Source organism: Phyllostomus hastatus, unplaced genomic scaffold (genome assembly GCF_019186645.2).
Source record: "Phyllostomus hastatus isolate PE091 unplaced genomic scaffold, TTU_PhHast_1.1 phas_scaffold_345, whole genome shotgun sequence".
Taxonomy (NCBI): Eukaryota; Metazoa; Chordata; class Mammalia; order Chiroptera; family Phyllostomidae; genus Phyllostomus; species Phyllostomus hastatus.
The window spans coordinates 30,822,412-30,844,890 of record NW_025334024.1 but is presented as its reverse complement, the minus strand read 5'-3'; the positions used below and the strand labels follow the sequence as shown (position 1 = coordinate 30,844,890).

At 67.8% G+C, this 22,479-nt stretch overlaps 1 protein-coding gene across 1 annotated transcript; it reads left to right on the top strand.

Moving 5' to 3' along the window:
• Window positions 1-497: 497 nt before the first annotated feature.
• Window positions 498-21,124, top strand: LOC123806144 (collagen alpha-1(III) chain-like). Its single transcript, XM_045819154.1, has 12 exons — window positions 498-621; window positions 821-963; window positions 1,464-1,702; window positions 1,745-1,919; window positions 3,289-3,547; window positions 4,236-4,410; window positions 5,454-5,510; window positions 6,967-7,187; window positions 10,306-10,367; window positions 17,607-17,772; window positions 18,062-18,325; window positions 20,541-21,124. Exons 1-12 carry the CDS (start codon window positions 498-500, stop codon window positions 21,122-21,124), a joined length of 2,469 nt encoding a protein of 822 aa, XP_045675110.1.
• Window positions 21,125-22,479: the final 1,355 nt, after the last annotated feature.

Genomic DNA, 22,479 nt, shown 5'->3' with positions numbered 1-22,479 from the left:
GTTTGGCTTCTCAAGGATTTGAAGCATGAAAGCAACGTCTTTGAAATATTTTTAAACCTGCTGGCTTTGTGTAATCCAGTTTTGTGAGCTAATCCGGAATGTGAGCGCTGGTTTGACATTAAAAGTGTAGATGGAGACACGGACACACTCGTGACAACCCAGGGACCCGGCCCCATCCAGGGCTGCGGAGGGAGGAGCTGGGCGGCCGAGGAAGCCCCTGCAAAAATGTTTTTAAATTATAAATAAATATAAACACGGAGAGACAAGGAAGCAGGAGGGCTGCTTCTCTGTGACCAGAGACGCTGACAAGGTGGGAAACTTGTGCCAAACCGGGACCAGAGAGCGAAAGCCGGTTGCAGAGGCGGCGGCGGCGGCCCGGCTGGCGCGGACGCAGGGTCAGGAAGGAGGCAGGTCAGGGTGCAGGGCGTCACGGGGGCCGTCCGGACCGGTGTCCCTGCCGCGCCGGCCCCCGTGTTCCCTCGGCGGCGGCCCCGGCGATGGAGGTGCCCGCCCTGGAACAGCGAGGTGAGCGGCAGAGGGAGCAGAACTCACCACACGTGCGGCTGAGAGCCACCGGGCCCCCGGGCCGGACAGAACCCCGGTCCCCGCCCTCGGGCGCTGGTGCCCCCGCCCGGCTCCACCCGCAGCCGGAGGGGCGGGCATGGAGGCAAAGAGGCCAGACCTCGGGGAGAAACTGGGAGGGTCGCGCTGGCCGCTGGTGTGACCCCGGGGATTGCCTGCGGGGACTGAAAGCGCGGTGGGCCCTGGTTCCTCCGACACTGGCCGGGCCCCAGAGTCAGCGGCTTCTGCCTCCTGCCAGGCCGGACCATCCCCAACCGCCCTGCACCCCTGCACCCCCGCACCCCCGCACCCCTGCACCCCTGCACCGGACCCCGCCATGGGCCAGGTGCTCTGGGGCGCTGCCCCCCGGCCCACACCGCAGGCCTCCCTCTGCCCCCTGGGGTACCCTCCCCTCACATACACACACACTCACACACACTCACACACACTCACAAACACACTCACACACCCTGAGCAGCTGCAGGAGTTCACGGCCCGGAGCACGGGGTCAGGCTGGCGGGCGCGTGTCCCCATTTGGTTCCCCAGGTGGGCAGTGGAGAGGCGTGTCCTAGGACACCCTGGAGGACCAGGAACCAAGCCCCCGGGCCCAGACTCCGGGAGGCGTTCTGTGCGGCCCCACCCCTCCCAGCCCTCCCTGGGCCCCCAGCCTCACCTGGCCTTGTCCCCGGGCTCAGAACCCCCAGCCCAGCCCCGCTGACCCCGGGCCCTGGGGCCCTCGTGGTCATTCGGGCCCCTGTCCTCGCCCCAGCACCCGGCCAGGGCCCGGGGCAGCTCTCCCGGAGCTGCCGGGGGCGCAGGCTCTCCGGGCGCGCAGCCCGCCTGCGCCAGGTGGCCGGTCTGTCCGGCTGATGGCCGCTCCCAGGGGCCACTGTTCCCTTCAGAGGCACGTCCTCGAGTCCCTAGGGAGAGACGCCCCGCACCAGCAGCCCTGGCACCGTGACTCCGGGTCCAGACGCACTGTGGGGGCCCGAGGTGACCCTGAGGGCCTGGACCCCGGGTCCACCGGCAACTGTGGCCCGTCTGCCCAGGTCACCCTGCTGCACCCCTTCCTCAGCCCCCGGGCCGCCTTCAGCCGCGTGGGGCCCAGCCCAAGTCCGGCCCGGGAGTTTCCGTGTAGAAGGTGACAGGCAAGAGCACACGTCCCCAGCGTCTCGGGTGACAGGAACCTGTCCACAAACCTCAGCCTCCAGCTCTGCAGCGGCAGCCAGGCCCCGAACGTCCCGCTGTCCCCGGGGAGGTCTGGCCAGGCCTGTGGCCGGCGGGTCAGCCCCACGGGGGGGCAGGAGGAGGCTGCGCAGCCGGAGGCGGACACCCAAGATCCCACTGTGCCCGCCTGGGTGTGAGCTTAAGTCTGTCACGGGGCCACTTCCCAGCCAGGCACCCGGTGCCCCTCCTGTACAGTGCCTGGGACCTGGGCCTCGGTGACCTTGACCTTATACGCTCGGGGCAGGCAGGGGCCAGGGGATGCCGACCATTCGACCAGAAGCCGCCATCCCAGAGGCCCACGGCGACAGGCAGGGGCGCGAGGGGCGCTGCAGCCCCGAACTGCTGGGGAGCGAGGGGGACCACCCGCCCCCGCCACACACACCCCCGTGTGCACGGGGCTCCGACACCGTGCACCTGGGGTCGCACCGCCTCCGCTTCTTTCCGAAAAATCTGGGGAAAAAATCTGAACTTAACAACAAAACATAAAAACAAAACAGCTGCCTGCAGGCCAGACGGGCAGCGGCCCAGGGCTGGACGGAGCCCACAGGCCGGGCTGCACAGCCACACGCGCTCAGCCGCGAGCCCCCGCCAGCCCCCGCTCTCCGGCCAACCCCGGGGACCCAGGCCCTGGACGCCGCCGGACGCCCCGGCGGGGAGGGTGGGGGCGCGGGGAGGGATGGGGGGGGTCTCGGCGGCCTCTCCGGGAGCTAACAAAGGAAGATTCCTGAGGCCGGATCTCAAAATGTTAATCAGATTCAGAGACATAAAACACGACAATGGAACGGTGTTTGGTGGGAGCCAAGGATTCTTTAAAGTTCTAACTACCCTACATTGAATCTGAATACTTTTTTAATTATTAGATATAAAATGCTTATAATTTTAGGGGGGAATTAGACTTGGTAATTTATATTTCTTGTTTATACAGTACAATTTGCTGATGAAAAAATGTGCTAAACTTATTGATTCATGACCATAATTGTTTAATTATTTATCAGTGCAGAATGGTATTAGCATTGCTAATAATGCAGATGTGCGCAAAGGCTGGGGAGGCAGGCACGGCTTTTGTCTGGGGTGCGCAGGGCCCGCGGGTGGCTGCCTCAGGCTGGGGGGGCGGCCTGCCTGGGGCGCGGGGCAGAGCGGCCACCGCAGTCTCCTCCGCCCTGGTGGCCGCAGGACTGCGGGTCCGAACACGGGTCCCACCTGGACTCCGAGCCCAGGCTGGGGGTCAGTTCACGGCCACTGGGAGGGTCCTTCCGTCTACCCAAAGCCTGGGGGGTCCTCAGCCGCTCACCCCGCAAGGCCCAGCGGACCTCCACAGGGTCCGAAGAGAGAGCACCAGGCCCCCGAGTCTGGAGGGGGCCGACAGAAGTTTCCAGCACTCCCCAGAGTCCCTGTCCACTACTGTCACCTCCATCTCGACCGGGGACAAACCCACAAGGAGGCCGAAGGTGGCGTGTGGCCGACTTTCAGACCCTCTGAAGCCGCCTGTCCGTCCCCCAGGCGGGGAACCTGAGCCGGGGAGAGGTCACCGTAGGCCCCCCGGGCATCCAGCAGGGGCGTGGAGGGGCCGCAGACCACGGGTCCGACGCTCAGAGCCGAGGACTGGCCGGTGGACTGGTCCCTCGCTCGGCAGCACGGGGTCGTCCGCCCACCTCCCTGCCACGGTCCCCAGCGGGCCCGCACCCTCCTCGGGCCCCCGGACCCGGGGTTGACCAGAAGCCCCCCAGTGGGGCGAGAGCTGACACAGTGGACGTGGAAGGTTGGAGCTTCAGTGCGGTGGGCGCTGCGGGCCTCGGGTCCGGCTCTGCCACAAGACGGCCACACCCGTGCGGCCGGGCTGTCCCCCCAGCCACAGACGCACAAACAGATCACGCATGCTCACCGCACTCCGGCCAGACGCCGTGGCCCCGTGGCACCCCAGAATCTCCGGACGCCCGGCCCAGGGGCGTGGCTTCCAGCAGACAGCTGCCTCTGCCTCGGGGCGAGGCCGTGGCCGAGGGTGGGAGCCCCGGACCCAGCGGAACACCCCCGGCCCCGGGCTGGAGGCCTGGGGAGTGGCTGGTGCCGTGCCGGGAGCACCGGGCCCTGCTGGGGCTCCCGCTGCCCTGGGAGACAGAGCCCCAAATTACCCCAGGCTCCAGGCCCTGAGCCACAGTGTCCCCCATCCCTGGCGCTGAGGAAGCGGGGGCCTCGCCCGGCACCCCTCCCCAGGCCTGGCTGCACACACGGCCAGTCACGCACATGCTCCCTGGGGAGAGTCGGGTCAGGGGAGCAAGGCCCCCACGGCCCAGCCCGGCCCTGACAGAGGCCCAGGAAGGGCGGGTGTCTGCTTCTGGCCCGGCGCCCCAAGGGCAGGGGGAGCGGGCAGCTCTCTCCACGCCCCCCAGGCTAAGGCCCGGGCAGGGGCCAGGCATCCGCAACATCCCTCGCCGCCCACTGCGGTCCAGGGGGACAGCGGGCCGGACCCACAGCTCACAGGTGCGCCCGGAAGCCCCAGGAGCAGGCCCAGCCAGGCTGCGGCCTCCGCCCCCGGGGACACCGGGACTCCGCGGCCGCCGCGCTCACGACTCCCCGGGCTCCCGCGAGCAGCGCCCGCCCCGAGGTTAACAGGATAAAGGCCGGGTAAGGGAGCCGACTCATTTCCCCGGCGCGCAAAGAAGCAATTACGCGACTTTCTAGCGTGGTTTCAAATATATTTTGCAAACGAGGACTCAGACAAATATTAATGGCAGCAAATTACAGTACTTAGCAGAATTATCACCTAGCAAAGAGGCGCTTTTAATCCATAAAAAATATCAACAAAAGATGTAAATATGAACCCCTCCGTGGGTGGTGCCGCTTGACGAAAATATACATCTAATCTCACAGTATGTTACCTCTGGTACCTGGGGAGAAGGTTAACAATTCCGAGACGCTCCCTATGGCTAGAGAACATATTTTGATGTAGATTTGTGGGTATCGGAGACTTTAAATCTATTGCATAATCACAGGGCCGGGGGAGGAGCCTGGCCGCCCACGTCTCCTTGACAGGCAGGGAGCCCTTGAGGGCCCTTGAAATGGCCCAATGCCCGCCCTGGAGCCCCCTGGCTGCCCAGGCCTCCTCCGGGGGACACGGAGCTGTCTGAGTGCTGGAACCCAGCGCAGGGGGGGGGCTCAGCATCCCGGCCACCGCCCCTCAAAAAGATGGGGAGACAGGGGAGGGCTTAACAGGGCAAGCCGCGTCAGCCTCCAGGTGGCACTGGCGTTCCCGTGAGGTGAGTGAGCCCCGGGGTGCAGACCCCACTGCAGTGGGGGTGTGGGGGCTGGGGAGTCCCCACAACAACATCACAGGACCCTGGGGGCCCCCGCAGCTCACCCGCTGACTTCCCGGGGGCCCCTGACTCCCTGGGGCTGGGACAGGCCGGGGCAGATGCTCAAAGCACACCAACCAGGGGCCTCAGCCCGGGCGGAAGAAGGGTCCCCGGGAGCGTGGGAGGGGAGGAGGGTGTCAGCGGGGCAGCGGGGGTGGTGTCCCCTCTGCGGTCCTCCCGGCAGGCCCCGGGGCCCGCGGGCTCTCCCCTGGGCACAGCGGAGTCATCGGGGACCGGAGAGGAGGGACACGCCGCGCTGGGCACTGTCTCCCTCAGCCTTGTCCCCGCTCTGCGTGACCGCGCTGTCCTCCCCAGCACGCACAGCCGGGTGGAGCTGGACCGGAGGGCTGCGGTGGCCGGGGCCCAGTGGAGGTGTCCTGCCCCAGTCCTCGGGGGACGGCGCCTGCAGGGGTGGGGGCCCTCGGGAGGTGCCGGGTCCTCAGGGCAGAGCCTGTCTCTCTCCCGGCCACGGCCCTGTGAGCAGGGAGCACGCAGCCCTCGTCCACCCGGAAACCAGACGCGGGTCCCCGCCAGGCCCCGGTGCCTCTGCCTGCCCCTTGCTCTGGGCCCCCCAGCCTGCAGGCCGCGGGGGGCGGGGGCCTGCTCCTCCAGCCCCTCGCCCTGCGGAGCGGGCCGTGGCCGCCTGAGCCGGGACAGCCGTTCCGTCGCCCAAAGAGAAGCTCTGTTGGAGACCCAAGCCCCGTTCCGACATCACCGACCAGGCCCCTGCCATTCACTGCGGCCCCCTGTCCCCTCCCAGGAGCGCCCCTCTCGGGAACCCCTGCGCCCAGGATGCCACCGCTCCACACACGCACGGGGGACACTTGGGTCTCCTCCAGGTTCGCCTCGTGTGTGGTTCTGACAGGTTAATGCCCGGTTCCCCAGAGACAGTCCTCGGGGGGAGGCACCTGCGGTTTGCAGGACCGGGCGGCGGTCCTCTGGCTCTCGGCAGCCCCCTGGGCCCAGCGCTGGCCGCTGTAGGCGGGCGAGTGAATGCAGCGGCCCCGGTGGGGCTGGCCCTTCCTTCCTCCGGGGCAACCGCGGCATCGCTCAGGAGACTCCTGCGCTCTCTCACGGGGAGGCCGTGCCCAGGAGCTGGCCTGCAGCCTGCCACCCACCCTGCTCCTCGTCACCCTTACACTCTGACCCCAGGTGAGAAAACTCCCCAGCAAAGCCCCTGTCCACGCACACCGGGGAGCCCGGCCTGCACTGGGGTTCCCACGAGCCATCCAGCAGGGTCCCCCGTCCTCACGGAGCCGCGTTCCCAGCATGCACCGGAGCAGCCAGGGCCATGAGCCATGGAAAGGACTTTGGGGTGCGGGCGCCCACTTCTTTGGTCCCTAAAGGGTGTCGGTGTGGGGCTGCTCTGGGCACCCCCCAGTCAGGGCTGAGCTGGCCCCCACCCCACCCCACCCCAGCACCAGGTGGCCCGGGCTGGCAGCTACGGGGGAGCCTCAGAGAGGAGGGCGGGGGGCGGAGACCAGGGAGGACGCCGCCGCGCACCCCGCTGGAGGGCTGGAGAGGGCCCACAGGGGAAGACGAGGTCCCGCAGGCAGGGCCCGGTGCCCCTTAGCCCTTCCGGTCTCCGGGCTCCCACCTCATCCCCTGACACTGGGGATGACCGAGGAGGCTTCCGAGTCCGAGACACGGCGTCCCTCCCTGTGTCAGGGCCGGGGCCCAAACACGGCCGGAGGCCGGAGAGGCCGGGCCGCCCGTGGCTCGGAACCGGGACTGTCCCACCCTCTCGGGGCCAGCGACAGCAGCCCTGGGCCCCCCCACAACAGTGACCTCCGCCCTGCACACTGCCATGCTGCCCCTCCCCCCACAGCTCACACCGCCAGGTGAGGGGCCTCGACCTCACCCCAAGTCAGAGACCCTGTCGGCGGCCTGACGGGCCGGGCAGCCAGGGAGCCCCGGACCTGAACCCACTGCATCGGCTGCCGGCTGCCACTCCCCTGGTCCGCCGTGAGAAGGCCCAGGCCGGGCGGCAGCCACACGAGGGGCCCCGTTGGGCACACGGCAACGTCCTGTGCATCCGGGGGGCCATCGGTGGGAAACCAACACGATTGGCAATGGTCACGCCGGCCCCCCGCACCAAGCCCTCCCCCAGGCCCAGGGAGGAGCCGAGGGCTTCACTCGAATGCACCCCCTCGTCTAACCCCAGCGACCCCCAAGATGCCCCTCACCCACGTCACACACAGCGGGAAGCCGGCCCCACAGAGGCCACTCGCCCAGGCTCTCTCCGGCTGCAAAGCTGGGGCTCGCGGCTCTCCCGCTGACTCAGCTCGGGGACAGAGCTGACCCCTCCCCCAGGAAGGACAGTCGGGCCAGGACAGCCCCGCAGATCTGCCCAAATCCCCACGGGAGGTGGTGGCCCTGGGGACCATCTCGCTGTCCAGGGCTGGCCCCAGCCTTCAAGAAGACAGGACCTTCCGGCTGTCGAGGCGAAGCCAAACCCCAGGGAAGCCGCGGGGTGCCCCTTACTGGCCCCTGGGCTTGTTACCCCCCCAGTGCCAGGGGTGGGGGGGCCCCAGGGAGAACGGACGGTTTACCGACAGGCAGGCCCAGCGACCTCGCGTCCGGCCCCCGACATCCAGGCCCCAGACAGAGGCGGACCCAGCTCCGCCGCGGTCAGACTCCATGCTCCGACGTCCCCCCGTGAGCCCCCCAAAGTCACGGGCGAGACAGGGCAGGGCACAACACGCCCCCCCTTCCGCGGTCATGCCCCTCGGGTCGGGCGGGCCTGCGGCAGGGAAACAATAAATTTGGGAAAACAGGCCGAGTGACCCGCCCGGTTGGCTGGGTTTGCTAGATACCATCTACATATTTTAGAGACGTACAGCCTTCTAATAGAAATGAATAAACTGCTCAACCGTAAAGTTGCTATAGGAGATATGCTTGTTCTGACTCGAAAGGGCATCTGCTATCTGCAATATTGATAATACTTTTCAAATTTCATCTGCTTTTGTTTGCATTCTGTGTCGTCTGTTTAAACACACGGCGAATGATAATGAATCCCGCATTATCTCCACTTTTTCAAGGCCGAACATATAACTTTATCACAAAAATAATTAAAATTCTTTGGCACTCTTGTATCTTTTCCATTAAACGTTATCAACCAGCGACAATAAACTAACACAGGCCCAAGGCTGGCCACGGGCCGCCTTTACAAAGAATGCGTTTGTCCCCGAGCGAGAGACATGAATTTTCCGTCGACAGGGTCAGGTTCTGAAGTTTCTGCTGGTAGGAGACCACAAATCTATGCCTCCTGTCCCCCACCAGGGGCTGGCGGCGGGCATGGGGCGCCCCGTAAATTCTCGGGCAAGAATACACTTTAATAGGCAGGAAAACCTTGGCAGCTTAATAATTCCGAGTTGCAAATTTAAATATTTTACATGTCATTAGACATTGAAAACAGAGATTTATGCCGCTCGTCGGCGAGGGACGCGGGTGCCGTCGACCTCCCGCGCAGCCGTGATTCTGCCGGAGGTCCGGGGCGTCGGGGCTCCGGTCCCGTCCAGTGCCGGCCGCCCTAAATCACGGCTGCGCTTTCCTCCCGGCCGTCGGGCGGCCCTCAAGGAGCCCCCTCCCCGGAGCAACGCCCCGCGGTGGCCAGGACCTGCCTCGGGTCGGGACGCCTGACCCCCCGCAAACAGGAGCAGCCACTCCGTGGCCAGGTGCCCACTGTGCCGAGGAGGCTGGGCGGGGCCCGGAGGGGCCTCTTAGGGGCCGATGGACACAGAACCGGGTCCCTGTCCGCGGGCTCAGGCAAGCAGGAGGGGGGGGGCGGGAGGAGGGGAGAAAGACCCCCCCCACCACCACCACCACACAGGCCCTGTGCCCCTGGCCGGCCCCGGCGTCTGTGGCGCCCTTAGGGCACCTCACAGCACCCCCGGGAAGCCCCCCCTCTGCGGCCCAGCTGTCCCCTCTCCCGCAGCCCACGGAGCCACGCCCAGCACCCTTCCCAGGGGGAAGCGCCTGACAGTCCCTGGGGCGGGCGGAACGGGGTCGGAGGGGCCTCACGTGCCCGCTGGGGCTGCCCCTTAGAGGACAGCAAGGGCTGGTGGTGGTGCGGGGCTCGGAGCCCCTTGAGGACAGCCGGGGGGCTCTGAACCACAGCTCGGGTGTGGGCGGGGGGGGAGCATTCCCGCAGCAGAAGGGGCAGCGGTGCCCCCAGGGGGAGTGCAGTGCGGCCACGTGGCACCCCCGTGGCTGTGGGACATCGCTGCGGGGCGGGGACGCTCCGTGTGCTCCTGCTCACACACCCTGACACACTCACACGCACACAGTCTTACACACCCACGGGCCACCCTGCTCACCTGGGCCCACCTGGGCCCATGCCCAGGCCCTCTAGGACAGTGTCCCCCGAGCTGGACAGAGGCCGCCCCTGGGCCGTGCACAGGGGCCTGGACAGGGCGTGGCGGGAACCGGTGGGGGGGGGTCCTCCAGCCCCCGAGAGCCCGGCAGTGTCCGGCCGGGGCCGTGCGCTCGCACGCCCTGGCAGCCGGGTCCCCACGGCCCGCCGCCCCCCCCCCCGCCTCTGCCCGTCCCCGGCGCCCCTGCGGCCCAGGCCCAGGGACTTGGGGTGTGATCGGGGCCTTCATCCACATCGACCTGTTCCCCGATTGTGATGTTCACTGAAAAATTTGCTGGGAGGGTCGGTTTCGTGTTCCCATGTTTAAAGCCACTATTATTTTTTTTTTTTTTAGAATGAGGAAACGCCCAGGAAGTCACCGTTAACGCCGCAGAGAGGCCGGGAGAGACGCGACCCCTGGAGAGAGGAGCCAGGGACAGAAGGGACACCCGCTCCCTCGGGCCAGGGTGGGGGGCGGGGGGGGGGCGCGGAGAACCGGGAGGGGCAGGTGAGCGGGGGCATCAGCAGGTGACAGGGGACCCCAGGCCTTCCCCACCCCCCAGGGCCTGGGGCTGAGGATGGCCAGGCCGGCCCAGAATGGGGGAGCACAGGGTTCCCAGACGGAGGGGACCTCGCAGAGGGTCTCCGAGGCGCAGGGACAATGCTTTCAGAGGGACACGGGCGGTGTCTGGAGGGTGGGGCCCGGGGAAGCCCCATGACCGGCCCCCCAACTCTCCTCTGACGAGGCCACGGGCGTTCCCAGCAGCCCCAGCAGGGGGGGGTCACGTGAGGCCCCTGCGACCCCCCCCCCAGGACAGAGCCCGCGGGTCGGCGAGCAGGAGCAGAGTGCGGGCGGCCAGGCGGACGGCTCCCCGGTGGGGGGGACACCGTCCTCAGGGGGGCACCTCAGTGTCCTTCTCTGAATCCGGGGGGCTGCATTCAAGTGGCCCGTCCCCAAGGCCCCGCCCCTCTGGCCTCCCTGAAGCACCAGCACCCCTCTGTCCTCCGTGAGCTCCGAAGCAGCTGGGGCCTGCCGGGTGGGGGCCTGCCGGGTGGGGGTCCCCTGGTGCCCCCCACCAGTGACTGGCACAGAGGTGGGGTCGCTGCGTCCAGCGCCCTCTCATCACTGACCCGACACCGTCGGCCCAGCAGGTCACCTTCGAATGACGCTGTGCGGACACTGACCGGGGCGTGCCCACCCCTGACCCACCGGGGTCGCCCCCCTCATGGAGGCGAGGGGCGCAGGCCCTGAAGGATCCCCCAGCTCCAAGACCCCACGACGCCACCGCCCCTGTCTCCTGCGAGGGCCCACCGAGGCTCTGGGGGCCCTGTCCCTGGACCCCCCCAGCCCCAGGGTCATGCTGGGGGAAGGGACGGGCACAGGGGAGGCGGCCCGGCAGGCACGGGGTGGGGGGGCCGCCGAGCACGCGGGGAGCCGCCGAGACGCCCGCCGGCCCCCCGCACCGCCCCGCTGCGGACCACAAAGGGCCCACTTCTCCTGCGCGCCCCACTCAACCATGTCCCTCCATTGTCAATAAAAGCCGTTTTTAAGGTCAGCCATCTCCCTCCATCAGCTGCCAGCCCCTCGCGGCCCCACCAGCGCCGGCCCCAGCACCACGCCACGAAATAAAAATTAAATTGTAGTTGGGCTTTTAAATCAACTCAATTAAAATAAAGAGATTCTTGGCTTGATATAGGGAAATATTTGTATTTCCAATTCTATTTGTTAATACATTGACATATGTGCTATTTTTTAAATGTAGCACTAAGTGCACTCTCCGTCAATGCCATGGATTTTTTAATAGACTGAGAAAACGCATTTCATTTCTTCTTATTTTCCTTCAATACATCATTTGGTTCTGCTTTTTTGCCTGCATGAAATTCATTTTCTAATGGAAATATTTGTTTTGTAAATCAAATATGTATTATGCACAAAATGCAAAGCGCAAATTAAATTATGTTAATGAAATGAAAGAGATATGAAATGCATATTTCATGGACAAAACATAACCTCGGCAAACAACCATTTCTTGATAAAATCTTTAAACACAATCTCCTTGTGTGACAGACATATTGTTAAAGTAGATAGCACCTCATTTAAAAGGTTCCCTTTAATATTAGTGCTCGGTATATAATTGTAAATAACTTTTGGGATGAAAAACCAATAATGAAATACTGTCTTTAATAGTTTGCTATTGATGTCAGCATAAAATCCGTCGTCGTTGAATATCGGAAATTGGGAAGCGCACAGAAATATTCTCAAAAGCCGTAAATGATTGCATATTTAAATAGAGCTGACTAAGGCAAAGATGTTATAGATATTAGTAAGAGGCAGAAAATTATGCTGACCTATCATTATATTTGACAAACCCACTGTTTTAAATTATACATTGGTTACACTTAATGAATAATAGATCGTGTAGGTGTTGATTCCCCGATCACAATGCTGGCGATACGCTACGTCGGGCGGTGCCGTGGCCGCAGACCAAGAGCCAGCCCGGGCTCACAGGGGTCGGGCCAGGGCCGCCGCTGGCCGCTGGCCGCTGGCCGCTGGCCGGTCAGTGCTCCCTGTGGGGCAGCGCCACCCCAGTGCCTGTCGTCTGCCCACAGGGAGCCACCTCTGCCCCCGCGTGGGGCACGGTGGAGGCTCAGCCCCGAGCCCAGCGAGGCCTGGGCCGACGGAGCTGGGAGGGACAGGCCTGGTGGGGAGTGGGGACAAGTCACCAAAGGACCTGGGTCTTTCCCTGTGTCTCAGATACCACCCACCTCGCAGGGGACGGGAAGGGAGGGCACGCGAGTACACACTCACACTCAACACGCACTCACACCCACACTCACTCAGACGCCCTCTGCTTCCCATAGGTTAATGGGCTCTCTGTGACTTGCGCCGTGAGAAGCAGTTAGGGTCTGGCCTTCAAGGGCCAGCAGAGCCACACAGGCCCCGCCCCCGTGTCCCCAGGGGCTGCTTGAACCACAGGTGTGTGCTGCCAGGTGTGGGAGAGGAGGAGGGCGTGAGAAAGGAGGGGGTGAGGAAGTCATTCCTCAGAGTTTTCTCAGTTGCTTCTGAAAATCGAGCCCCAAAGACCTGGGTTTGATGTGGGGGGAGAGGAGGAGAGAGTCCCGAGCCCCCAGCTTCGCCCCCCCCACAACCAGGGCTTCCCCCGCCCCCTCCCCAGGCAGAGCGACTGAGCCCCAGCCCCCGCCCAGCCCCTGCTCTGCCCGCCCTGCTGTGCGCCCCCGGGGAAGCCTCTCCCCCTCTCTGGGCCCCAGCAGCCTCACCCGGCGACTCGGCGGCTCGGCACAGGGCAGACTCGGAGGTCGCCAAGGTCCTGCCCGTCTGGCAGCCAGAGACACGGAGGGAGCAAATCTGCCCATGACTGAGCGCCACCCACCACGGTGTGCGAGGTGCCACGGCGTGGAAGGCGCATCTACATCCAGGCACCAATGGAGGGCGTGGCCGTGATGCCCAGCGAGGCCGTCCTGCTGCCATGGCTGCCCTGGGGGCCTCGGGGAGGATGGACAGGGAGCACCCACTGCCAAGGCCTGGGCCTCCAGGGGCACCACAAGCTCCCAGCGGTCCCCAGGGCTCCCCAGCCGCCACCTCACACCTCCCCCCCGGCACCCTAGGGCCCACGGGGAGAGCAAACACCGCCCCTTCAGGGCAGGAGGGGCTGTTTGTCGGGGCAGGTCCGGCGTGCGTGTCCCAGCTCCGGGCACCAGGCCGCCTGCTCCATTTCCCACAGAGACTCGAGGTGCTCGGCCTTCGGTCCCCCAGTTACTCGGGGGGGACCTGCGATGTGCCGGGCATCCAGCAGGGTGGACCGATGGCTGCCGGACACGCCCCTCCCTCGTGGAGTCCCTGGTGGTCCCGCTCAGCATGTAGCCACGGGGCGAGGGAGGCAACGTGCGGGTCGGTGTGTCGGCCGCCGCCGCGAGGGACCACGGCGCCTGCGGCTCCCACCGCGGGCCTGCCTGTCTCCGCCCAGAGCCTGAGACCACCACGCGGCCGGAGGCTCCCTCTGGCGCCGGGAGGGGGGGTCTGCATCTGCCTGGCCTGTGGCCTGCAGGCTGCCGTGGGCCGTCCTGAGCTCACGGGCCCGTCGTCGCCCCAGTGACCGTCCCCCATCCACGGGGCATCGCCGTGCGTCCCAGTGTTCCCCTGTTACAAGGACACTGTCGTAGTGACCTCAGGTTCGCCCTGCTCCAGCGCGACCCCGTCCAGCGACTTCCGTCCGCCGTGGCCCCGTCTGCCAGGGAGGCCGCACGTGGGTGCTGGGGGTCGGGATCAAGCCACAGGAATGTGGGGGGCACAATCCAACACGTGGCGGTATAGGAGCCTCCCACGGGGAGGCCTCACGGGGACGGACTCGGAGCTGGGACCCAGGGAGGCTCTGGAGATGCCCGACCAGGTGGGCGGGAGCGGGAGCCGGCGGCACCCCACACACCTGGGAGCGTGCAGGAGACCCGGCCGGCCTGCAACAGAAAGGGGGCCCCTGGGGAGCAACAGGAGGATGGACGGCGGGGCCAGCAGGGCCTGAGGGCAAAGGGTGCGCTTGAGGGCAAAGGGCGTGCCTGAGGCAGCATCTACCTCGAGTTCCGGCCCGTGCCCCATGTTACCCAGAATCCCGAGCTCCTCCCCCGTCCGTTCCCCACTTTCCCAGCCCGCCCGGGAGGAAGGGCAGGCCCCCCCACTCCATCAGGCAGCCCCACGGGGGGTTCTCAGGGCCTCAGACAGCGGAGTAGCAGCCTCCTTCTCCGCCAGGTCGGGCAGGAGCCTGGCCTTTGTGCCCCCGGAACGCGGGGCCGGAGCCCGGGGGTGGGGCTGACAGCCCCTCCAGGCCAGCCCCGCCCCGCAGCACCGGCGTCCAGGCCCGCGCTCCACCCCCGGGGGCCCGCCCGGCCCCTGTGACTCCGACCTCGCAGCGGGCACCCCTTCCTCTCCCGTCCCTGAAATTAACCCTCCCCGATTTTCATTATCGGATTCCGGGCCGGCGCCAGCTGCCCTTGCCGGCGTGCAGCCCCGGTTTACAGGGCCGAGATTAATATGAGGTGTTTGTAAAAGGCGAATATTAGCTTCTCCCTTATATCTGTCAGAATTAATAACTTCCCCATCGCAGATAACTCCGGGTCAATATGAGATCCGCAGATGGGGCTGGAAAGAAAATGTATGGAAACGCAACGTCTCATTTGGGCGCATTCAGAGCGGCCCTTTCATTCACTGAAATCCCGCGGCCGCTGTTCAAAGGTCAGCGGACTCTGTGGGCTGGAAAGACCCGCCATCTGGTCCTGGCGGCCTCGCGCGAGGACAAATCGCTGCCCTTCCGCGGGCAGCCCGGGGGCTGCGGGCCGGCCCTGCCAGGGCCTCTACGGGGCAGAGAGGGACGGAGGGCCCGCCCGCCGCCGCCGCCCCGGGCTCGCGCTGGGCCAGGAGCCAGCACCCGGCATGGGCGCCCCGCCAGCGGCCGCCATCCATATGCCCTGGCCACCTCCATGCCAAGTCCGGGGCCAGCGGTCCCCTCCCTTCCCCCCAGCAGCCTGGCCCTGGAATGCAGGCAGCCGGGGTTAACAGCCCGGGCCACGAAGGGCCCCGCTTGTCGTCGTTGTGGGGAGGCCGGGCCGCCCGCGGGCTCACCCACCGGGCGGCGGGGGCGGCGGCGGGCCTCCGGCACAGGCGGGCCCGCTCCCGGTCGGCGGTCGCTCATAAATCATCACCGACAAGCGGGAGTCTCCCCGGGAGCGGCCCGGGCGCCCTAGTTAGTTCTTTCCGTTTTATCTGGTTGTGGCCGCCGGCCCCCTCCGCCCCAGGCTGGCTGTTTCCCATAATAATCGCAGTTTCCACGGAAGCCGATGCCACGAGGCCCCACCCCCCCATGCTCTGGTGAGGAGTCAGGGCCCTTGCCCAGGCAGGCCGGAGGAGCCGCTTACATGGACAAGGGGGTGTGAGACTCGCCCGCCCACGGGTGGGGAGGGGCCGCAGGGCCCCCCCGGGACAGGGAGCCCTGAAGACCCGTCTCTTCCTCCACTGCGGGGTCCCCACCCTCCAGCCCCCCACAGCAGGGCTGACAGACAGGCGGGCCCTGGGTCACAGACAAAGGGACCTGGTGCCCCTTTGATCATAAATCATCACCGACAAGCGGGAGTCTCCCCGGGCAGTGGGCCCGGGCCAGGGACACCTGCCTGTCCCCCGCACAGACTTCCCACAGGGCTCCGACCCTGGGCCCCCTCCAGAGGCCGGGTGGGCCCCAGACCCCTGGCCCACGTTGCCTGCAGGTTCCAGAAGGCAGAGCCCAGGCCCCCCCAGGGGCCGAGGGAGGAAGCCAGGACAGCCCCCCGGCCCCGCCCCCAGGTGGGGGTCCTTTCCTTCTGCCCGGAAACCCGCCCTGGGCTGTGCGGGGGCAGCTGGGGGAGATGAAGGGGAATTCTCTTTCTTCCCCCTGAGCCCCTCAAACTCACGGCGACCCACAGTTAAATCCCCCTGACAAGGCTCGCTTCCCGCCCAGCCAGCTACAACTCTCCACAAATAAACAAGGCCTGGGCCGGCTTTTCCTGCAGCTCCGGGGGCCGGGCTGGGGAGGAGGGGTGCAGGGGCGGCCCACCGGAGGGGGAGCAGGACAATGCCCTCCAAGATGGGGCGCCGGGCCTGCCCCCACAGCCCAGAGTCCCCCTGAGAGCAGCACCTCTGGGCTGGGAAGGGGCAGGAGCCTTGGCCACCTGGGCACCCCCTCTCCCCTCCCTACCAGCCCCACCCCCACACCCCGGCCCCTGGGGCTCTCGCCCTGGTGCCCAGAGCGGGCGGTAAGCCCCGCCCACCCCGCTGCCAGTGGTGTGAGCCTGCCCGGCAGCAGACGGGTCCCCCCACTCCCGGCTGGGGGCCCTAGCAGGCCTGTGCGCCGGACACCAGGGTGGCTGGGGCGCAGGGTGGCAGTCCCGCCCCAGCGGTTGGAAGTCGAGGGGAAGGGACTCCAAACTCTGCCCCCCCTCGAGGTCACACACAGGCTGCAGCCCCAGCCACCTGAGCTGTCCGGCCTGCAGCCCCGCTCAGAGGGGCGAGCCCCGGAGCCTCCCGGGGCTGGTGGGGGGCACCGTTCCGGGCCGGGCTCCCTGCCCATCTGACAGTGACAGGGGATTACCCTCCCACCCCCTGACCCAGAGCTAAAGGGTGGGGACTACGGGAAGGCCGAGGAGACTCGGGGCTTCAGCCTTGGACTTGGGGGGGCCCCCTGCCCCACCCGGGCCTTGAGGGCAGCCCCCTGCAGAGAAGCCCCCACCCACAGGCTTGCTCTGCTCCAACCCGGGATGCATGCCCACCCATCTGCCCATCTGTCCATCTGTCCATCCCCATGCTGAGGATGCAGCAGCCAACACGACGGGTGGAACAGGCGAGCCCCACCACCCGCACTGCACCGCTGGAGGGGGCCAGAGGGCAGAGGGCAGGCTGCCGTCCCGGCAATCAGGGATGGCTCCCTGGAGGAGGCGAGGTTTAGGCCAGACTGACCAGACAACAGGCTGAGGAAAGAACCCCCGGGCCAGGAGACAGCAAGGACACAGCCCAGACTCGCAAAGTGCTCAGAGTGTTCTAGAAAACACAAGGACGGTAAGACTGACATTGGTTTAGAGGGTGGCCCCAGCCCTCTTCCCACCGGAACGCCGAACGCCTGGGTGGGCTGCAGGGGGCGCTGAGCTGCCCCAGGGAAGCCCCCACGCAGGGAGCCCTGGGGGAGGGGAGGGGAAGAAGAGGCCCAGGGGGCGGAGCCTCCCGACGAAGCTGCCTGCCACCTGCCCCAGCCCCTGGGCCTCTGAGCCGCTCCCCTCTGGCCCATCTCGGCGGCCACCAGGCCGCACCTGGGCTCCTGGCAAAGACCCGAGCCAACTCCCTCCAGTTCGTGCAGGAGGGAGGATGCTTGGGAAGGCTGAACACAGGGCCCTCGACCAAACTCCTCCTGCCTCTGGGGGTCCCACCAGCACCCTGGCTCCCGCCTCCTCCAGGGAGCCTGCCCCCACCCCTGCAGATGGCAGCAGCCCCGCCCCGTGCCTGCCTTTAGCTTTCTCCTGGTGCCGGGGCCACGCCGTGCCCCGTGGCTGGCTCTACCCGCTCTGCCGTGTGGCTCCCCCAGGCTCAGACGGCTCGGAAGGGTGTGGCCGGCATGAGGCTGGAGGACCCCAGGCAGAGCGGGGTGCCTGGGACTCGAGTGGGAGCTCAGGGTCACGACACGCATGGGAGCTGCTTTGGGGGAGCCCCTTCCCCCGAGCCCACAGCGTCACATCGCTCCTCGCCTCCAGGTGAGAACTCACACTCTGGGGTTGGGAGGTGACCTGCCCCAGGGGGAGCCCACGAGGGCACCGTGTCACCAGGGCCAGTGACTGGCTCAGGCAAGGGCTCCTGTGACTTTTAGGGGCGCAGCTGTCCTTGGGCTGCTGAGGTGACAGGAGCCGTCTTTGGTGAGAACGAAGCCAGCACAGAGGGAGGCAGAGCTAATTCAGAAGAAGCAGAGCCTTCATGTTGTTGTTAAGAGCCTTGATCCAGCCATGCCTGAAAGCCGGGAGTTGAGTCTGTGTCCCTGGTAACCAGACTCCCGGAACCAGGATAGACCCCAGAGCCAGCCCGGCTCCCTGCTGCAGGATCTGCACCCCACGTCCCCGCCGCCAACAGCCACAGACTTCCATCCGCAGCACGGCAGCCGGTCCCACCAGAGGGCTGCCGCCCCCCCAGCCCTGCCGCCCCGCCTCGTCCGGGGCAGCCGCCGCCAGGGCAGAGCTGAGCAGCGGCCTGGAGTCACCGAGCCGCGCAGACACGACCAGCCTCCTCGGGACGCACACGCCTCCACCGCACACAGTCTGTGCCTCCGTGACCTTCCGGGCACATTTACTCGGGGCACGCCGGCCAAATGTCAGGCCCGCCCCGGGAGACTCGGGTCAATGCCCAGTATCGACGGTGCCGCCGGCCCTGGCTCGGCACCCCACGGCCCCCACAGCCCTGGCTCGGGGTTGGGGGGGTGGGGGTGCTCCTGCAGGCCGGCACCCCCCGGCGCTCCGAGGGGAGCGCAGCCCTAGGGGGGAGGGCGGGGCGGAGAGGAGCCCGGCACTGCTCTTGGGCAGCCACCCCCCCAGGCCCGGCCCGGCCCCCGCCTGGCCCGCCCAGCCCGCCACCCCCACGGGGTGGGCTCCTCGCGGTGGGCTTGGCAGCCGCGGCCTCCCAGGCGGACGGGAGGGCAAATAGCAGGCACTTGGCAGGCCCCTGGATTTCTGAGCAGAGCAGAAATGTCAGGTGGCCTCGACGACAGGCTGTGAGCTCCGGGGGCTCTGCACTCCCAGGGCCGGAGCGTGGGGGAGCCCCCAAAGCCCCCAGGGAGGGGTTCGTCCCAACATTCTCAGGGCCAGCCACCGCGACAAGCTTCCCTCCCCAGGCCTGGCCACGGGGCTGAGGCCAGACTTGGAGGCCAGAGAGACGACCAGACCCTCCCACCCACAGCGGCTGCGCACCTGCCTCGGCCCACGCTTCCTAAGCCGCTCGGGGCTCCGGGGACCCTGCTGAGGCCGGGAAGGGGCAGGGCCGGCCCCCTGGGCCTGCGGGGTGACAGAGGGACCTTGAGGGCGCTCTCACACTGAGCTCAGACCCCGGGGGCTGGGCACATACAGTGGGGGTTGGGGCACCGGGCCAGTTGGAGGGGCTTGAGCCCACCCACTGCCGCCAGCACTCCCTGACACTCATCCAGCTGGCTGCACCAATGCCACCTCAGGTCCCCTCCCCCCCATGCCCCTGGGGCGGCCGCTCATTCTCCCCGGAGGGAACCCTCTGCTCCCCGCTCCCAGGAGCTGCGGCCCTCAGGGGCGGACACCACTGGGCGGTGGGCCGGGTGGGGAGACCGGGCTGGAGGGCGGAGAAGGCTCCGGAGGGCCAGCGGGCGGTTCCGGCAGTGCTGCAGGGGCTGTGAGCGGCGGCGGCCTGGCCCGGGAGCGGAGGCCGGCGCTCCCACAGCCCGCTGGCCCTCGGAGGAGCCGCCGGAGTCGGGGACACCGGGCACTTCCCGGCCCTCCAGGCCTGGGCCTGCCCGTTACCCTCGTCACCCCAGGGACCGGAAGGGGCACCAAGCCCCTGAGCTTGGGGAGCCCGGGAACTGGAGGCCAGAAGGAGGGGAGGCTGGTCCGCCGGCCAGGGATGGGCAGGGCACCCCCTCTCCCCAGGGCCTCGCGCTGGCCCTGACCCTCAACCCTGCGACGGCCCTCAAACCTGCGACGGCCCTCAAACCTGCGACGGCCCCCCCCCGCCCCGTGTCCAAACCCCTTCCCTCGCACGGGCCGACCCGGAGCCCGGAACCCACGCCAGGACCCTCGAGTCTTACCGTGGACATGGGGGCCAAGAAGGCGGCTCTCTCCCCGGGGTGGGGGCCGGCGGTCTGGGAGGGCACGTGGCAGCCCCGCCCCTGGAGGCTCGTCCCCGCAGGGCCGGCTCCGGCCCGTCCTCCCGGCCCCTCTGGAGGCTGGAACCACAGCTGAGGGCGGACCCTCGGGAGGGGCCCTTCACTCTCCCCCGTGGACCCACGGGCCCGCGTGACCCTCCCGGAAGCGATGGTCCGCTGTCCAGAAACGCCGGTGCTGAACCCCTCGGTCCCTGCCGGACCCCGGGGCCAGGGCACCGGTGGGCCTCGCAATCAAAGCCTTCCCGAGTGCCAAAGCTGGTCCGCGGCGTCGGCCTCTGCGCCCGTCGGCAGAGAGCCGTGCCGGGCAACAGCTTGCTCACGGGGCCAGGGTGGCCGGGCCTCCTTCCAGGGTGGGACCGGGGTGGCATGAGGGGGCCCCAGTGTCGGGATGGCGGAGGGGGCGCAGGGGCGGCTGCGGGGCAGCGGGTGTGGGCTGGGCCCCTGCAGGCTGGGAAGGGGCCTCGGACTCAGGAGACACAAGGGGCTCAGGCCAGTCCTGGGGGGTCACCGCCAGGGGGGCCAGGGGACGTGGCAGCCGAGGGCTGGGCCCAGGCGTGGACGGTGGAGGGACCCAGGGTGGCGGAGGGACCTGCCGAGCGTCACGTGTGACAGCTCTGCTTCTGAATGCAGTGGCCTCGGGTCCCCTGGGTGGCCCCGGGGCCCCGACGCCCCCACCGGCTCCCGCCCAGGCCTCTCCCCACCGAGGCCTCCCAGCCCCGCACCGGCCTTCCCCGCCCAGCACCCCCCGCCGCCCCCCTCCTGCCTGGCCTGGCTCGGGGGCTGCTGCAGGGCTCCTGGAGTGTGCTGGGCTCCCTCCCAGGCCGCTGCGCCCGCCGGGACCCTTGGCTGCCGACCCTCAACCCTCGACCGTCCTGGCCGCCGGCCCTGCCGTCCCGGGGGCTCAGGTGGAAGGAAGCTCTCACTCCCGGGAGGTCAGGGCCCCTGCTGCCCACTCTCAGGGTGCTCTGGGGGTCCCCTGGGCCCCTCACCACTTCGGGGCTGAGCCGCTGCCCCCGCCCCCGACTGACCGTGAGCTCATCGAGGGCCGGAACCGTGGCGACTCCCAGCTCACAGCCCGGGTCTGGCCCCAGGAGGGCGCACAGGGAAGGAGTGTGGTGGGCACTCCCCACTGCGGGGAGGAGCCTCTGCCCCAGGGGTGCCCCTCCATGTCCCTGGGGGACAAGCTTGAGGGCCGGCGGCTGGGCCGACAGTGACTGAGGGGAGCGGGAGGGAAGGAGGGGCCGTGTGAGGCCCCTGCCCCGGGCCCCGGGCTCGGGCGTCTCACCTGGGCTTCCCGGGGGAGGGGCGCAGGTGCAGGGCAGGAAACCCGCTCCGAACCGGCCTGCCGAGCCCCACAGGGAACCCCCAGGGGGCGGGGGGCCATCCACGCCTGCCCCGGGGGCCACTGGCGGCCAGATGCAGACCCCCAGGCCTCACCGCGTTCGCGTCTGCCGCCTCCTCTCGGCTCTGTCAACAGGAGACCCCCGCACAGCGGTCCCACCAAATCTGTCACCGGAGGTTCTTTGCGGCTGTGACAACCGCACGCTCTGTAGGAAGGAGGTTTGCGGCCGTGGTGAGACCGACAGCGGGGGCGGAGGCTGGCAGCACCTGGGCCAGCACCACCCAGGCCCCCGGAGGACCAGCTGTGGGGGGGGGTGGGGGAGGCCCGGACAGGCCTCCCCAGGGACACGAAGGAGCCGGCGGCAGCGGAGCCACCTCCGGACGACCAGGCAGGTGCCCGCCGCTCACCTGCGGAAGAAGGACATGGGATGGGCGACGGCTGGGAGACGGGGAAACGCCCGCCAGGCTCGGGAAGCAGGCGACGACCCCCCCGGGGCACGCGGATGAGGGTGCCCGGGGGCTGCCCGCCCGTCCGCGGTGCCTGCCGCCGGCCAGTCCGTCAGCGACGGAGCCGACTCGCGCCTTCCTGCAGCGTCACGGCCGGGCTGGGGCCGCGCCTGTGCCACTGAGGAGCTGCGCGGGCGGCTGGGGCTCGCGTGGACAGCTGCTCCTGGCGTGCGCGGAGGCGCAGAGTGGGGGGCGCGGGAGGGCCTGCGGCGTGGGGGGCGCCGGTCTGACTGACAGTCACGGGGGGCGGGGAGCAGGGGAAACGGCGGCCGTGGGGGGAGGGGCAGCGTCTCCAGGGCCCGTGGGGGGTCTCCTTCGGGCGCAGGGATCCCGTCTCTCCTGGGCTGCCTGCGGGGGGTCTGGTGGGCCTGCAGGGGGTCAGGTGGGGGTGGGGGTGACCCACCCCTCGGCGGGGAAGCGGGCAGAAGGCGCTGGGCGTCCAGGCCGGAACCGGGGCAGTTTCCGCCCCGTCCTGGCGGCGGCCGCCGCCGGCCGGTCTTCCCCGCCCGGCGGTTTAGTCTCCGGGACCGGAGCGCGCTCTAGTTTTGCCATTCCAGCCGTCCGACCTCCCGGGCTCTGAGCAAACAAAACCCGATCTCGTCTGAGATGTTCCGGGCCATAGCAATGACGCCCGGCCCGGGTTCAGGTGTGGTGGGGTATTTAAAATCCGAGTCTCCGTTTTTCTGATACAGAGACAGACAGCTTCTTGTGCTCTGATTAA

What these genes read in the sequence shown, in the direction of transcription:
- LOC123806144 (XM_045819154.1), top strand. Translation starts at nt 498, where the DNA reads ATGGAGGTGCCCGCCCTGGAACAGCGAGGTGAGCGGCAGAGGGAGCAG. An exon ending in GTGGCCGGGGCCCAGTGGAG is followed by an intron (nt 5,511 to 6,966) that starts GTGTCCTGCCCC and finishes CTCCCCCCACAG; the next exon opens with CTCACACCGCCAGGTGAGGG. An exon ending in GCCAGGCGGACGGCTCCCCG is followed by an intron (nt 10,368 to 17,606) that starts GTGGGGGGGACA and finishes TGGCTCCCCCAG; the next exon opens with GCTCAGACGGCTCGGAAGGG.